Raw genomic sequence first — 18,369 nt, forward strand, 5'->3', positions numbered from 1 at the left:
ACACACTTACTGTACTTAATTGCTCCCAGGCTTCATTGCTTGGTGCAAAGAAAGTGAATGATCCTCGTCCCTCAATCTCTTCTCTCAGCTTTGATATGTCTGAATACTGCTGCGTGGAGGTAGCTCCCACAATACCAAGGGTACCGTAAACATGATCAATAGGAGCAACTAAAATAAACGTGAGATAGGAATACTGTAAACTCTTCAGTCACTCAGTTTCTCACAATCAAATCTACTTTGTTTCTTTTGGTTGGACAATAATATTGCCTTTTAGAAAATGTTTAATACAATATTACAACAATGTGCTTGGATTAAAATTCCATTGTCAACATACTCAAAAACCATCCAAACATATTTGCTTGGGTTTTTATTTGTTTTATTGTTGTTGGTTGTTGGCTTTTTTTTTTTTTTTCTTAATGAAAAATTAGATCAGATGAAACCAAATGCTGTAATGTTTTCTTTAGAAGAGTTGTCTTGGTTTGTGCCAACCCAACCTGAAATGGAAGGCTACCTATTGAGGACAGGAGTAACTTCCATCTAAATCACAAAAATTGCAATGAAATAAGTATTATTTGGTCATGGTGGACCAGAATTCTTGTGAGACCTCTTGCTCTTCTGCCAGTGTGTTTGTTTTGTGCATGTATCGTTTCATCCAGAGAATAAGAATGGCCATAGTCTCACAGTTGAAGCACTGCTACATGGAGACAGGCATCTAGAAGTGAGGAATCTGCAAGTGAACTAGTTTTTCTTGGCTTTTCTTATGGTCATGGAGAGAAACAGGCAATTCTAGAGTGTGACTGACCTCACCCTAATGTAAACATCTACAGTGAGATTAATTCACCTGAACAAACTGAACTCTGCCTTAGGTTTGACTAACTATCATTGAATTTAAAATGATTATTTCAGATGTAAGGATCTAAAGTTATAAACTATATTCTTTCTCAGGGTACTCTTCCCTGCTGCAATTAATTTTATTTATGCAAAACAGAATAGCACAAATAGAAGAAATCAAGAATTCCTGTCTTTATTTTCACTCTTTAATTTAAAGGAATAAAAAATTATTTTAATGTTTATTTAAAACCTATAACACTTTCGGTAAATAATATTCAAGTCTTCTCAAGAAAAGGAATAAACAGAATTTAAATATGCCACACCTCATGCCCTGGGTTTCTGACCTCACTGGTATGCTTTAGGTTATTCTTGAGTGTGATGGGAATAGGAATAAAACTTCAGCAGCTTTGGGAACTGCAGACACTATAATTTCTCTCCAGTCCAACAACTGGAAGGAGCTGGGAAACTTCAACTGCATGATGAAATTCAGTGCTGGCTGATTTTTAACGGTGTGCAATTTAACTGTATGCAAATGAAGCTGTGTATTCTTAGGCAGTAAATCTTTAAAAAAGGCAATTATTTCTCAAGATGACCTTTGAAAGTCTCCTATATTGTAATGGTTCTCATATACTAACTCATCCATATGAAAATAAACTTGTACCTGCAGGACATCCTCTCATACCATCCATCTTCATATAGCCAGGACAGCACTCATACAAGACAGTTCTGTGGGATATAGATAAAAGCACAATTAAATCATATACAGGACAAGTGTATACTTTTTTTAGCTAATTCTAATTTTTAACTTTTTATTATTAATTTTTCATTGCTATGTACACACTCTCCAGACCTTCATCCCTTTTTTATCATTCAGCCTTTTCTTTATAGACCAAAAATTGGTTATATTTTACAAATTGTAAGGCTTTTGAATTTATGGAGTGACTGTCATCATTAAGTTTAAGTCCTAGGAAGGAACATGGGAGGGGATGTGGAACTCAATTAGAGTTATTAAAAGATTATGTGACTAGAACAGCAGCTGAAGAAAAGTAAATGAACTGTCTATCTTGAAAAGATTCGATGGGATTGAAGAAAGGTAAAAATAAAGAAAGTGAGGACATTGATAAAACCTAGTGGCAGCAGGGCTGTAAAGGAAAAAGAAAAAAAAATAAATTACCCAAACAGAAATTAAAATGACAAAAGTACATATTGGATCTAGGGACTAAACAGGTATTTAGGACAAGGTCCTGTGGATTGTATGGTGATAGAAAGTAGAATGTTAGAGCCTCAGTTTTTCAAGGAAGTCTTTGAAAAAGCTCAGGAGTGAGGGAGAGATCTAGTAACGGACAGACATAAAGCAGGTTATAGAGAAGAAGACAGGGTGGATGGACACAAGGGGAAGTTCACTGTAGATGTAGTGAGGGTGAAAACCAGAATACAAGTCAAAAACAGAGTTAAAAAAAGTATGTCATCACAGCATACATAGTATTTAGCAATACCAGGGACCAGGAGCTGTTATATAATGATGCAAATAAAGTATTCTTCTTTAATAGGTATAAGCTATACATAACAGTGAACCAGGGCTAACTGATAATTCTATATTGTAACATTCAATTTAGCATTGATAGTCTTATAAGTTATAATGTCTTCTTGATTAATATGACAGAAATAAAAGCTCTACCATAGAACTGCTTGACAGATTCTCCTTTCTTACATGAAAGTGCAAATTCATTAAAGTTATCACAGAGCTGATTTTGGCTCCTTGAGAGAGGGAATGCCAGCAAATTATACATTACCAAAGTTTAAAACAGAAACCTTAAGAAATTAGATTTCTGATATTTTCAAATTATGCTACACTGTGGATGACAAATTAAAACATCATGGTTTTACAGAAGTTATTTTTATAGGTATGGCCAATGCTGGCAGTGCTAGAATTCTGAACACTAATTCCTTGACAGTTTTTGCTACCACAACATTCCAGTTTTTAATCTGTAGGCTCTTTCGTGGCAGATGAGTACACTTCTTTCATTTTTCCTAAACTAACAAAACATTAACCACAAACACATTAAAATGAACAGCTTATTCAAATGAAAAGTTGGACTTAAGACCTTCAACATCCAAACTACTTGAAGACATTGAAAAATGAAAGTAGACTGGAAGAACAATAGCATTACAAAGCATTCTTTTAAAAGTGAGGATTGTAATTCTGTATTTGACAGCAATCTGATAGAGCTGGTGAAGATTAAAGAGTTTTTTTTAAAAAAAACAACTTAGTCTTTCATTTCTCTGTGCTATGAAAATATTTTGTCTCCATTCCCTCATATACATATACACAGATGAGATATTCATCCTTCTGCCATGTGCATCTTTTCAACTGAGGAGCCATATACTGAAAGCATTTGTATAGTACTTTTCAATAGATCCCTTTCTTTAAAGCAATTCACTGAATGGCTGTTGCCTGGCGATGGAAGAATAGCATACAGTTTAGGCTAAGATTTTCTAACTAATAAGGGAATTAACCTTATACTCTTCCTTCTTGTTGCATCCCTGCCAGAAGCTAATAAAAAAAAAAAAGGTCTGATTAAAGAAAACTGTGTAGTAAAATAGGAGTCAAAATGTTCTCCCAGCTGTGTAAAATGCTTTGTCATGAGAAAATATTTCTTCCTTCCATGGGATAGAAAATCTCTCCCACTCACCCCGTGAGCAGCTATGAAATATTGCAGTATTACTTAGCTTTTGGAAAAAATAAAAGAGGAAGCTGAATTATAAGCATAGAATAAGACATGGCAAGTTTAGTCTTCTTACCATGTCCAAAAATGACACAATTAATGAAAGGCAGAAAATTGGCTGAACAACACAGTTAAGAATGAAAATGCTACTTCAGCCAAGCATTACAAGATCAGTGATTTTTTTCTGCTATCTAAATTGTTATGTACAACTCAGGGTTTTGTTGATTTTTTTTTTAAGTCAGCAAGGGTTACTGTAAGTTCCCACTTACAGTATTCATATTCCCTTACAACTGACTGCAATTAGAAGGTCCATGTATCAGCTGTATTCAAAATGTAGTGAGAAGCATGGAATGGGAGAAAAAAGATCTGTATGGAGGATCCCACAATAAGATTAGAACCAGCTAAAACTCAGTGCAAGATGCAGTTCCTCAGCACCACCTGTCTATAGACACAGTACACAGGGGAAGTACCATCTCACCCCATGTTATCCTCATCTGTATCTCTCTGCTAGTTCAATATAAGATGGTGCCCAAGTGAAGAAAGCAGTAATTCAGATAACAAGCAATGCTTGATTTTTGGTGTTTTGGTTTTTTGGGGTTTTTTGTGTTTGGTTGGTGGTTGGTTTTTTTTGTTTGGTGGGTTTTTTTTAAAAGATGTTTGCAAAAAAGCATTCTTGAATTTTTAGAGTTTTTGGAATTTTTTTTTTGGTGGGTGTGTGTGTTTGGTGGGGGTTTTTTTGGTTGGTTTGTTTTTTTTTTTGAGTGGTGTTTTTTTGTTTGGTTGGGCTTTTGTAGCACAAAATTGTTCTGACCTGATCCAAAGAAGTATATTCCAAAGGAAAAAGGGGGCATGGCAACACTACCTTAAATCCTTGTTATTCTTGGCTAACAGAGCCAGTTTTCAGTTTATTCAGATCAGCTCTGTGACTCATCTGTTTCTACTCCTTGCTGGCATGGAGATAAAATACTACAGTGAAACAGTGGAAAGACTTCTGGTCCCATAGACTGATTTTAGCAAATCTTTAAGTTGCATCCCAATTGGAAATTTACAGTAGAGGATAGAAAGTGTACAAATTAACATTTTATTGACTATATATTACAAGTTAGGGAGGACTTGTTAACATGGACATACTAACACGAGAAGAACCATTGTCCTTTGGATTAGCATTCGTGTTACAGTAACCTCTTGAGTCACGTCTGCATTTCTGTTTTGCATACAGAGTATAAAACTCCCATTAACAGTTAAGACTAAGTTATAACAGATGTTCCAGTACATCCACACAAAAAAAGCCCCTTAGGAGTTTTATGACTTAACTCACTCTCTCACACACGCTGTTTTCCACCTCCAGCCTTGCTCTGTGAGTGCTTGTACAACAGTAGGAGTGTTAAAAGAGGAAGAAGAAGGTAGGTGGTGTGATGCGTAGATTCTCATGCTCAAATCCCCCCAGCCTCACTGCTCAATATTTTCCTGCAGTTGGCTGTAACAGGCTTCTTGCTTACAGCCTTACACAGACTCTGTAAAATGTTTTACAGCTTACATTCCTCTAAATTCTAGTCAGTGAAGAGAACAAAGTCACCACCTGACTTTAGTTCAATAAGTCCAATCTGCCTGTTGCTTCAGGCTACTTTTCCTGACACATGAAGGTATCTACCACTGCATAACTCATTTTAGTTCTGGAGCTCACCAAAATAATGAATTCCCTGTCAGATTTGTGCTGAGAGCAGACTCTCTCTCATGGGAAGACGTGACAGCTATCTAGGAATAAAACCACAGGAGTAGGTTGTATTCCAAAACTGACTTTGAGAATACGCAAGTTTCAGTCTAAATAATCCTCAGGAAATACCCTTCTTTCCAATATGTCTGCAGCAGAATAAAATGTAGTGCCAAAGAAGTCAGTGGTATGGCAGACTTTGCTCAAAAGGTGAAGTATTTTGAATGACTAGTAGCATGTCCACTGAAGTAAAAGGGAAGTCAGTATTATAATGCCATCTGGAGGAGAAGGAATGCCATCTGGAGGAGAAGGAAAGATTCTGATAAAAACTATAAACCTATGGGTCCTGAAAAAAACTGAAGGTAGAGGTGGGGCAAATAACCACACACGGTCTAGTTTGACTGGAAATCGATCATTATTACCATCATCAAATGCATAAAACCCTGCAGTCAGTATGAAAAATTACTTCTAATCTGCCTGGATTTGCTTATAAAAAAAAAAAAATCAAAAATCAGGAGAGGAGAGACTGGTTAGGATTCCAGACAGTCAATTACATTCCAAAGAAACTTCTAGGCATTTAGAATAATCAGATTGCTTGTGTGGGTAGGATGTTCATCATGATTTATGCTATGTCTACTCTAATTTACTGCTGTTACTTTCTTCTACCTCCTTAAACACTATTTAGTAACCAATAAAGTTTACAGTAACAGAAAACTAAATGTGACAGCTTGGCCCATGAAAATCAGGTCTTTCCCTCAGCTCTGGTGGGGCCATGGTATCATTCTTCATGTCCAGACTGACTTTAGAGTTGAGACTTCAAAGCCATAGCAGCACTTGAAAGACAAGACCATGTGCTGGAATCAGTGTCTCGCTGTATCAGAAGTATAACTCAGCTCTATTTATTTATGGAATGCTGTCAGAGCACTGAAAACATTTTCTTAGCAAGAAAATGGAAAAAAAAACCACCTTCCTACTACTACATCTTCCCTTGGTCTTTTTCCTAAGGATCCTTTGCAACACTGTGTTATGACATGTAGCATCTTTCAGAAACCTCAAAAAATGAAAAGCCTAAGACACCCAAGAGGAGCTGTAGAAACCACAATCCAAACCCATTTCAGGTCCTTGTCTGACTACTGTCTGATTTACATGTTTGATTTTAAAAGTGATAAAATCATTATTAGAGCCATTTTTCTCACAAAAGTAATAATTTTGGAATCTTAATCGCTTTTACATTAGTAAGTATAGGGATCATGCTCAAAAAGGACCATGAACATAATTGTCAGCCAGAACAGCTGAAAAATGAAACAAAACGTAAAGCTGGCTTTAAAAAAAATGAAAATAATAAATAGGAGAAGGAGACTTTTTTAGTTATGAAAGTGTCATATATGCAGACACACTGAAGAGAGCAGGAGAGACTGTAGCCATATTAGCACTGCTAGTGATGCATACATACTCTGCATCATTTTTTGTGCTCCCCCCCATTTCCCAGCACAAACTTAGGTTGTGTCTGGACTTAATTCTTTGTCAACATAGAATTCTGCAACTTGCTGTAAAGAACTGTTCAATGAATTTCATACATTTAACAAATTCTTGTAGTTGCAGTTTTAACTTGAAAGTATTCTGTTTGGAAAAGCTCAGTTTGACTCAATGTGAGCTATGTGTAATTGTTTAAAGTCAAATATATGTAGAGATACATTTCCCAGAATTTATTATTGCTTCTATGTTTAGAAACACTTTTTTTAACCTAAAGAATGAACTGGAAAATGTGGATCTTATTTACTCATTACTCTGACAATCAGGAGAATAAAATTGTGACTAACATTGAAAATTATCAGTCGCTTCTTGTTCCAGTTTTTCTGTCTAGTTTATTTAATGAATTATTGTTGATCAGAAAAACGTTTTCAAGAGAATTTAAGAGCTTGTTTACAAAGCGAATCACCTTCAACTGGCTTATGTTGCTAACACTGTGGGTATTTTTCTTCTATTAAGCTCTGTTAAGGAAGCCTTTGGCACAAACCCCAAAAAATCTCTATTCCACATTACATTAACATCTAAACCAGTGGTTCATGTTCATTGGGAAAGTTTTAAGAGTACATCTTACTTTTCAGTGGAGTTAAGCTCTTCATACTTATAATATGCAACATGTATCAACATATGTTTATGTCTTAGGGCACACAATCTCTCAGTGACTATTCAAATTCTGTACTGAAATATTACTTGGGTGTTTGGAAGAGTTTTATAGGCTTTGACTAAGAGACTCCTAATATCCAAAGACAAGAGCTGGAATTGAAGCTTGGACTCCCTGTTCACTCAAGCCTTTCTGAAAATGTCACCCCAGACCTATTTGGACCCTGTAAGAGGATAGTGGAGGAGAAAAATAATGATTTCCTGTGACAATTGCTGAGAAAATTATCCAAGTAATTGCATAACAGCAAGAGAAATTGTGGTACATGAGAAAAACATCAGTTTATTATATTGGGTAAACAATGTCAGTTCCCATTAAATTACTTCATTCTAAGTGGCAAGTGGAGTAGATAAGTTCAGGACTTGGGATTTTGCATATGTTTACATTCTGAAGCTGCTCTATAGCTGACAAAGCAGCAGTGACTTCGACATTTTATCACAGAGAAGGCAATGACGTGTGTTCTGAAAACTGACAATTGAAATACACACACAATTTCAAATGAATGCCAAACTCACCCAGATTTAATCTGTATCCACAGCCACATTCTGATTTCTTTTTCCCTTGTGGATACATGGTCTGAGCACACAGCTCTGTTGGGTAGTGCTGAGTTCTTTTCACAATTGGCCTATTAGATACCTCTGTGGTTTTGGATATGTCACGTAAACTCAGATCTCTTCATGTTTAAAATAGAGCTATAAATACTTGAATCAGAGAAGTACTGCCAAAGCTAATACTTTGAACTCCTGAAACCTAAAAAAGGCTATATACTATGCTGTCACTTTCAATCTTCCTACTCCTTTTGTGATTATTTTTGGCGATAATTATTGGATCAGTTATCCAGGTGGTTTTAGAAGTAGCTAAAGAGAAGCTGTAACCCTGTAAAATTATGAACTGAATTCTTCCTGTGTCTGCATTTGAAAGAAACAGTTTGACTCTGAAAAAATGAGAGTTTTCTAATTGTACATTATATTATCTCAATGAATGGGGAATAGTTTTGAAACAAAGCATACTTACGCTTTCTTTCCACAGATGGCTCCCTGGTACCAGTTTCTACAGGTGCTGAAGTATTTCCTTTTTGTTCCCATAACTTGCTGAAGGGCACAGACATGTGGGCTATGGGTGTGAGTGAGAAACATTTTAAAAAGAAGTTTCTGTACATCTTTGGAAACGTTCTATATAAAATCACAGCAAATACTATTTCTGTTAAGCAACGGTAAGAAGTTAACATCTGGCTTCAGTTCCCAGGGCAGGTGTGTTTTCAACCAACCACAGTGCAAGGTCCCAGTACTGCCCAGTTGGGTTCCTTGGCAAGCCCACCCTCCCAGCAGGGACAGAAGATTTCCTTCCATTTTGGTTTGACCCTCTGTCTCTGATGGGCAGTGACCACCAGCTGTGCCTAGTCAAGTCTCAATATGCCTTACATTTCTCCCTTCCCCCTGTAAAGTGAATTAATTACCAGCCACCAGGGGCTGAGCTGTGAATACCATCAGGCTCTTTCCATTACAGTTTTTGTCTTGTACACATCTGTGCAGCTGAAGGTCATGGGGAAATAGGAGGAAAAAAAGTGCTTTGTTCTTCATGTTGAGGAAAACCCTGTCTTCTGTAAATCTATCAGCTATTTTGATTACCAACCATTTGGAGTACCACAGGCACCTAAGTAAACATTCTGGGAATTACTGGGGACCAAAGGGTAAATTGGCATGTAAATAAAAGGAGTCACAGTTTTCAAATAAGGAATACTTGCTCCTTAGCATGATGGTGTACAGAAGAGGAATTTCTTAAGGTCACATTCCATAGAGCAAAGGCATTTGTCACTAGTTTCTATACTTCTACAATTAAAACCATTCATTAGTTCAAAACTTAGAACATATATTTTACATCAGCAGGAAGCCAGTAAACTTTTTCTATTTGAAAAGCTCAGTGTGTGAACAGCAGGCAAGAGGGAATTCAACAATGGACGACAGGATGGTAAGCAATTGTTATTCACAGAACGTTTTTTTATTTAAGAAGACCAAAGGAAAATATGTTTAGGCACATGTGTCTCCCTGACACCAGCTGTTCAAACTATTTGCATGTCTCTGAGCAGCCTGGCTTGTAAGCATTGTCTTTTGGGTACCCTGCCGAGCAGCTTGCTGCATTGCCTTAGTGGGAACTAAGTTTTACAAGGAGCTCCCAGTATACATTGCCGTGGTAGAAAGCATTTAAATAGAGTTCATTATTTCCTTTAGGTTGGAATAAAGAGAGAAAATACTGTGGGATAAGTGTCAACTTTATTCAAACATTTGAAACCATATATTAAACATTTCTGACATTCCATCATCTGTGAACTGTAATTAACTTCACCGATTCTAAAATGCATGTATTTTATTCATTGAGAAGTAGTGATTTTAGATTTTTTCACATTTTATGACATTTTAACAGTATTTTGTCTCCTTTTGAAACTCCTCAGAAAGCTTTTTCTTTAGGAACAATTCTTGTAAATTTAATTGTGAAAGAAAGTTCTACTTGAATAATAGTAAAAATTCATAATGAAAAATCACATTTAATATAATGCAAGAAGAAAGGAGATAATAAAGATTAACAAGCTCCTTTTAAAAATAGAAATAAAACCCAGTTACTTACCCTTGATCACGCGCCCTTATTCGACTATGAGCTAAAATCTTGTCATAGTGAGCAGAAGCAGCTGCTTGTTCAAAAGCAGACAACAAAAAAGTGGAAAAGGTGAATAAGAAAAAGATCGTCATCTTTAGTCCTCTGTTGCTTCTGGCAAGTCTAGAAGAGAGAACTGGCAAAGGGTCTGGAGAACTGACAATTTATATACATGTTGGAAGGTGGTGGGAGGGAACCACAGGATCAACCTGAAACTTTGTACCACCCTCCTTAGAACAACAGCTTTTGCTGCCAGCTTCAGTAACCTAAATTAGTACCATATATTAACCACATAAACCAGTCTTTTTAATCCCCTATTGACTGATTTCGTCCTTATTACAGAAGGCTTAGCATTTTATTCTGCTGACACAACAGCAGAGAAAGTTTGAGAAGTTTAGATTTTTGACTTATGATTTAGTATTTATAGCACTGAAGCATCCAGAGGTTGTGATCATTGCGTGTGGTTTTGTTCAAACCCGGAGGAAGATGTGGCTGTTCCCATAAGAACTGCACTGCTTTCCTTTGTTTTCCATATCCTCGCAGTTATCAACTATGAGCTATTTAACTAGTGAAGCTGATGAAAGTTCCAAACAATACTGTTGCCAATAACCTGGAATAGTATTTTTTGTCTTGAGAAAAAAAAGCTGTATTAACACATTCTGATTGTGAAGTAATCACACAGGCAAATGCGGTATTTGCTTAAATATTTGGTTTAATTCTAATAATAACAGTTGCTATTACATAATGCTTTTATTCAGAGCTTTATGCAATCATTTAAATATCATGGAGTATCTGAAAATTGGAATATATACTTTTCTATACTTACTAGCTGGTCCTTGAGAGCCTCTTGTGAATTAAGTGGAAAACGTAATTCTGAGCAGTAAATGAGGAATGAGGCAGAAGGGTGAAGTGACAGGCTCAGATCTCCAGTGAAGTGACAGTCTTAAGGCTCCAGGGACAGCTGGTGCTTGCACTGCAATCCAGGAGTTTGCAATTTTCATGTCAAGGAAAAAAAAAAAAAAAAAAAAAAAGCCAGTTAACTATAGAAGTGTTTGCATATGAATACATTTCACGGTATAGTCTATAGATCATTTTAGATTTTTATGAAAAGTGAGTTCTAATGGCAATAATGTGCTGCAGTTTCTTTCTCCAAACCAGAGCAACTAGTGAGGTGCATAACTGCAAATGGCTGCAGCATTGCACTGACATACCTGGGACCGACCTCTTATTACAGAACAGCCACAGACGGGGCAAACTGCAGAAAGCAGAGACAATGATTATTTCCTATATACCATCATCGGTAAAGGTTATAATTAGGCATAGGTATATAAACATTTTTATATATATTAAAAAAAAAAATATGATTAAGGTCACGTCTTACATAACCATAGCACTTCATGGTTTCTAAGGTTAAGAGCAGAGACATTTGGTCAAATGGTAGGTGGACTTCTTCTGTACTGTGACCAGTACACATTCTACCTGCAAATGACTCGAGACAGCTCATGGAAGTATTGGCATCTCTAGACTCACTGTCTGTGAACTCAGTAAAACTCCGTGCCTGAAACCATCAATGTTAGATCAACTGATGGAGATGACAGGTCAACTCTGTGATATAATATTACAAATTTTAGAAGAACATCACTGCTGCACTCCTTCTATTCCTCTCAGAGCTTTTTATCTCATTCTGGTCTTTGCAGCAAGAAATATAGTGGGAAATACCACCTCTTAGAAGTCTACCTGTGACATTTCAAGCTGTTAATTGTCCTCAGTTGATTACCCTTTGCATTTCTCAACCTACAGATGAAAAAATTTAGAAGATATTTTGTTAAAGTAAATTAAGAAACTTCAGAAAGTCCCCGAACTGTCCCAGTAACTTGTCTTCTCAGGAGTGCCTTCCTTTTGAGTCTCTGAACTCTCAGCATATCTCATGCTTTCTTCTACGCTTACCATGTAGCATCAAAAAATTAGTAGAAACGAATACTGCTGCAGGCATTGAGCTCCTGTTGCTTACACAGGTATCTACCGCAGTTAAAGAAGGGGCAATCTGAGCAAGGCAAGTATTTTTATTTCCAGATTTTTCTAGCTTTCTGATTAGTGACCTAATCTCAAATTACAGAGAACCCCATTTGTTTTCTGTGTAGAGTACAGTAGGCTATAATTCTTAAACTTGTAGTTCTTATTAACGACCTTACTCTGTTTCCACTTGTCTTTGTGATAGGAGCTGGACATAATGTGAACAAATAGTGATCCTAAGATGATTCAGCTTCCCATTTCCATACATTACTGTTACAAAGCTCCCTGTTCCACTTCAGTGGTATAGAAGAAAAGATCTGAAGGATTATTATATGTTAAACATTATATCAACCATGGTGGCAGGGGTAATAAGGCAGCACAGAAACTGGTGAAGAAATACGCAAACATTAAGTCATACTAACTAACCAAAGGATAATCCACATTAAACCTTATAGCAACCCTGGTGACATCATTACAATTAATGAGACAAATGTTAGTAAAAAGGAGTCAACGCAGACATAAAGTTTGTTGAAATAAAGTAGTATGAGGAAGAAAACTAAATCATAAGCTTGATTTTCTGAGAAAGCTCTAAACCACTGAATGAGTTGTTATGGTGAGTAGTGTAAAAATACACAAATCCTGAAATGGATAAAGCTCATCTTTAAGTGGAAATTACTTTTTTGAAAATCCCCAACCCAACTGAAGTTGTACAAATTTATAATTTAAAAACTTTCAGTGAAACAAGTAAAAAAAAAAGCCAAAAAACCAAAACCCAAACAAACCACCAGCAAAAAGCATCAAGAAAGAAAAAAAAACCCAAACCAGTCCAACTATATGAATTGTATTCCTCATTTATGTTTATGTTATCCTGGATATAAAAACAAATAATGAAGCCATGCTCTGATTTGCCTGTAATATAATGGTGTGCACCAGAGTAATAATTTTCTAATTTGCCAGCTAAAATACTGTTCTGGTTAACTAACACTTTATTCAGTTGTGGTAATTGCTACTTTGTTTATTTTAATTTGATCTTTATTTAGCAAGCTGCCTACCCCACCAAGTAGCCACCTTAGGTTTTTTTCTTCCTTTGGCTAAATTCTTTGTGCAATATTATACTTCCTAAGGGATATGATGTTGAAATTCTAATTATTAAATGTTGGAAATCTAATTATAAAATACATTAAAACACCTCATGGATCTGAATAATTATTCTAGTAATAAGATTTTTTTATTATCCACAGCATAAGAAGCATATCTAAAGAAATACCTGGAACAAGAATAGAACAAGTGCTGATTTTCACCTCACCTCGAAATGTAAATAGTTTCAAGATGAAAAGGCCAAGGGGTCCGCTATTCTGAATTGTTTCTTGCATTTCTCTAGAGACCTCTAGTGGAGACAACCCTGTAAAAGTAATTTTCTCAAGGCTGCGTTAAGTGTTTACTTTAGAATTTATTGTATGATATAGAATTTATTTTATTATTCCTAAAGAGGATTAGTTTAATTATATGATGCAATAATCCTTGCATTCAAATATTTAAAAGTTTGAATAAGTGTCTTTACATCAAATTAAAGAGGAAAAAATAAGCATCTATTAGTCACTTGTGGCTAATTGTACTCACAATCTACAGAAACTTATCAAATAAGAATAGAAGGAAATTAAAGTTTTTTTCAAATACTTTCTTCCTAGTTAAAACGTGCAGATGTTTTAAATCATTTCAACGTGTGTTGTGTGCTGTACATATTCTGATTCTTTATTTTATAACTACGTGTTTATTTTTTCTTGTGTGAGTGGATGCTCAGTGTGCTTTGTATGTACCTCTCCTTTAACAGCAGAGCAGAGGAGCTGACTAGTTTGAACTCAACTGATGTTTAGACAGCCCAATGTCACATGAGACGAATCCCACCCTTTGCATCCTTTGTTGGGTGGTTTGTGTTTCAGGGAATAGACACTTAGAAATACACTACGTTGAATAAGATTACAGTACCATATGTTTTCTGGTAATCAGCTGGATTATTACCCTTTTCCTCTGTTATTTCTCAACCTAATGGCTAGCCCCACAGGGCCTTTTACTGGTATTCTGTCTAAATTTTCACTTTTATTAAGGTCATCTTATTAAACATAGCTACACCACACCTGCAGAAGCTGATTAATTTTCATCCTACTTTGGTTTATTTATTCAAGACTTTAGAGTCTTCTCATAAATCTCATTGGGATTCTCATTGCCAAGCTATACAATTTTAATGTTCTAATGTTTCCCCATTACTCAATTCTTCTGATCATTACATTGCTTTTGTCTGAACTTCACCTCCCTTGTCAAAGATCTTTCAGCCAACAAGATACACAAAAGTGAAAACAAATCTCAACATTGTTCTATTATGGTTCCAAAGAACCCAATACTAATTCTGGATTAATTTCTCTCTGGTCATTTACTGCAGGACTTAGACAAAGGACGCTGCTTCTAAATATAACTTATTTCTGTTTTATATTTTAAATTTCGTATGACACGCTTCTGCAAATGTTTTTTCTTGCTATATTTCCACTGTTTTTCACTAAGCTTATTCTATACTTTAGTGTGTCTTCAAAAGCTTAACCAATATATTAAGGTGTTTAACAAAGTAATTTTGTATTTATTCTTTCCCATTACATCCCCCAATGAATGTATGGCATAGCATGTGTATGTATATGGGGATTAAATCACAGAAAGCACTGATAGATGGAAAAGCAGAGAGACAACTGTAAGCCATGTGAATTTTGGACCAGAAGGGAAGGAGAAAGGAATATTTAGAGTTGTTATTGTGACTCAGAGTTGGAGTTACCAATCAGTACTTTGGCTCCTGCATTATATAAGGAAACACCCACCCATCCTTGGATATCCTTGGAAGCTATAGGTGTCTAATTATTAGACAAATCAACAGAAGTCGCAAAATTAATCTCAGCCCTTGGAAAATGTTATCTTACATTCTCATGGAAGTAGAGATATTGCTAAATTTTAAAATATCATGGTACATACTACAGGTTTTGGTTATTACAAAACTATTCTATGATGTTTACACATAATTATTAAAATTTAAATGTAATGTTCCTAGAAATGATCCTACACTAAGACTTGCAGTATCTAATATCACAGAATCACAGAATGGTTGGGGTTGGAAGAGACCTCTGGAGATCATCTGGTCCAACCCACTGCTAAAACAGGTTCACCTACAGCAGGTTGCACAGTCGCGTCCAGGCAGGTTTTGAATGTCTCCAGAGAAGGAGACTCCACAGTCTCTCTGGGAAGCCTCTTCCAGTGCTCTGTCACCCTCAAAGTAAGATTTTCATACTAATCAGAAAGGACTTTCCTGTGTTGCAGTTTGTGCCTGTTACCCCCTGTCCTGTTTCTGGGCACTCCTAAAAAGAGCCTGGCCCCATCCTCTTGACACCCGCCCTTAAGGTATTTGTAGACATTGATAAGGTCCCCTCTCAGTCTTCTCCAGGCTACACAGGCCCAGCTCTCTCAGCCTTTCCTCACTGGGAAGATGCTCCAGTCCCCTCATCATCTTTGCAGCCCTCCGCTGGGCCCTCTCCAGTAGTTCCCTGTCTCTCTTGAACTGGGGAGCCCAGAACTGGACACAGTGCTCCAGATGTGGCCTCACTAGGACAGACAAGAGGGGAAGGATCACCTCCCTGGACCTGCTGGCCACGCTCCCCCTAATGCGCTCCAGGATCCCACTGGTCCTCGTGGCCACCAGGGCACACTGCTGGCTCATGGGCAACTTGCTGTCCACCAGAACTGCCAGGTCCTTATCCGCAGAGCTGCCTTCCAGCAGGTCAACCCGTAGCCTGTGCTGGTGTATGGGGTTAGTCCTTCCTGGGTGCAGGACCCTACACTTGCCTTTATTGAACATCATAAGGTTCCTCTCTGCCCAGCTTTTTAGCCTGTCCAGTTCTTGCTGAATGGCAGCACAGCCTCTGGTGCATCAGCCACTCCTCCCAGTTTTGTATCATCAGCAACTTGCTGAGGGGACACTGTCCCTTCATTCGGGTCATTGACAAATAAGTTGAACAGGACCGGACCCAATACTGACCCCGGGGGGTCCTGATCCCTAATACACCAATTTTAATTTTGTTTTTCCTTTAGGGTATCATTTTAAATGTTGATTTACAAACTTAGGGAAGGATTATTTCTAATAAGTCCCTCATAAGCTTTTTGTCATATGGACTGCACCTTCTTACACATTTTGGGGAAAATCTACAGCCCCAAGCATCAATATATTCTGCTTTCTCTGTGTCAAAGTGACTCTAGAGATCCCAACATAAGAATTGTTATTTACTGACAAAGTTATGTGTGTATGGCAATATTTTATAAAAAATTACAATTCAGCATAAGTTACATGGTCTTATTCCTCAATCCTGATCCCCATATTCAGCTCAGTCACCCTGGAAAGTAAAATAAGCATTAGGCAAACTCCTCACAAAATGGGAATATTGATTCCTCATCCAACAGCAGGTGATGCTGTTGCCATAGGCAAATAGTTCTCCTCTTAGAGAACAAGCACATCGTCTGATAAGGCTGAGATAAGATCCACAATGGTACCGAGTTCTGCTTACACCTTACGCAGCACATGGTAAGCGTCCCTGCAATACTGAGATGAGTGAACCAATCGATAGGAGTTAATAAGTGATTCAGGCAGCAGTGGCATGTAGTATGTGGTCCCCGGGGAGGAAACAAAAGCCCACGTCAGGGGTGCTTGTGCACTAATGTTTCAAGGTTCCCTGGTATTAAACGGTATGACAGTGAACTACACTGTGTGCCTACAATCTCTATTCTTTCCTGCTTAAAAACAAAAACCAGACAAACAAACAAACATAAAATCCTACAAGTCAGCCAGTATCATCCAGTTTATTTAGTTAGGTAAGAAGTCTCCTTACAGATATTATTTTTTTTTGGTTGAGGTTGAAATAAGAGCAAATTATCAGTAATATGCAGCTAAATGGCCCAATTAAATGCTTATTTACTCTGCTGGAAAGCTTTTACAGATTTCAAAAGTCACTTAACCTACTCCAGTGCAGGTAAAAGTTACCACACTTTTAGTTAATCAAAAGACCATTTATTGCAGTCTCTGCATTGTTAGAAACACTAAGGAGGGGTCCCCATGATATATATCACAAAAAAATGGTAGTTGTTTCATCTGTTTTGAATTTTGTGATGGTGACGGCCAACCTAAGGTAAAATTCTAAGCTTCTTGTTATTTATAGACTGTACAGTCCTGACTGCCATGAGTCCTTACTGTTACAGCCTGGCTTTGTGACCTAGAATATACAGCTTCTAAGCATGAGAAATCGCTGGTGAGATCTTATAGCAGCCTTCCAGTGCCTAAAGGGGGCCTACAGGAAAGCTGGAGAGGGGCTTTTTACAAGGGCATGTAGGGACAGGACAAGGGGGAATGGCTTTAAACTGGAAAAGGTGGATTTAGATTAGATGTTAGGAAGAAAGTCTTTCCTGTGAGGGTGGTGAGGCACTGGCACAGGCTGCCCAGAGAAGCTGTGGCTGCCCCATCCCTGGCAGTGCTCAAGGCCAGGCTGGATGGGGCTTTGAGCAACCTGGTCTAGTGGAAGGTGTCCCTGCCCATGGCAGGGTGTTGGAACTAGATGATCTTTAAGGTCCCTTCCAACCCAAACCATTCTATGTTATGATTCTATGAAACCGCCTTGAAGGAAATCAAACTTCTGCCTTTAACTGCATGCCATATAGATTCAGGAAAACACATTTATAGAAAAATAAGTGTTGCTGTGGTAGTTTAATGTGAATTTCAGGTTTAGATTTCAATTCAGCAAGTCATATGAGCATATTTATTGCATTTTAGATTTTGAAAACATGCACACTCAGACTTGATCTATACTATGTGTTTCTGGATGCTGTTCAACATTTGCACATCAGTCTTATTTTCAGTACTTTCTAGAATATGTGACTTTTTATAGGAGGTGACATCTACTGTAGCTTTTATTATTAAACTGAAACTTTGTTCATTTTGAAGATCATGACTTCTCAGGCAAAATTACACAAACAAAATCAGGCAGAATATAATCTATCTTGACAAATCAGTAGATTCAGTGCTGCAAGGTCAGAGAAAACTGATTTTCTCCTTAAATGGGGAAAGGGTTGGGGAAAAGATTAAGTACACTAGTGTTGTATTTTGGAGGGAAAACGAAATCTTTGTATCTAATGTCAGGCACAGAATTATCATTTCAGTGGTTCAGTGGGTTACCATA

General features: G+C 37.1%; 1 protein-coding gene across 10 annotated transcripts in view; it reads right to left on the bottom strand.

Moving 5' to 3' along the window:
- The window catches only part of POSTN (periostin), a 38,084-nt gene extending 27,784 nt beyond the window's left edge, over positions 1-10,300 (bottom strand). For 2 of the 10 annotated variants that reach the window (XM_027815564.2, XM_027815568.2), the window contains exons 1-4: positions 10,076-10,300; positions 8,468-8,566; positions 1,493-1,557; positions 11-168 (exon numbers count right to left, since the gene is read on the bottom strand). In XM_027815564.2, coding sequence (XP_027671365.1) covers positions 11-168; positions 1,493-1,557; positions 8,468-8,566; positions 10,076-10,197 — 444 coding nt within the window. In that variant the 5' untranslated portion in view covers positions 10,198-10,300. The remainder of the gene's footprint in view (positions 1-10; positions 169-1,492; positions 1,558-8,467; positions 8,567-10,075) is intronic. The other 8 variants (XM_027815569.2, XM_027815570.2, XM_027815572.2 and 5 more) reach the window with 5 other exon arrangements.
- Positions 10,301-18,369: the final 8,069 nt, after the last annotated feature.

This window comes from Falco cherrug, chromosome 2 (genome assembly GCF_023634085.1).
Source record: "Falco cherrug isolate bFalChe1 chromosome 2, bFalChe1.pri, whole genome shotgun sequence".
NCBI classification, from domain to species: Eukaryota; Metazoa; Chordata; class Aves; order Falconiformes; family Falconidae; genus Falco; species Falco cherrug.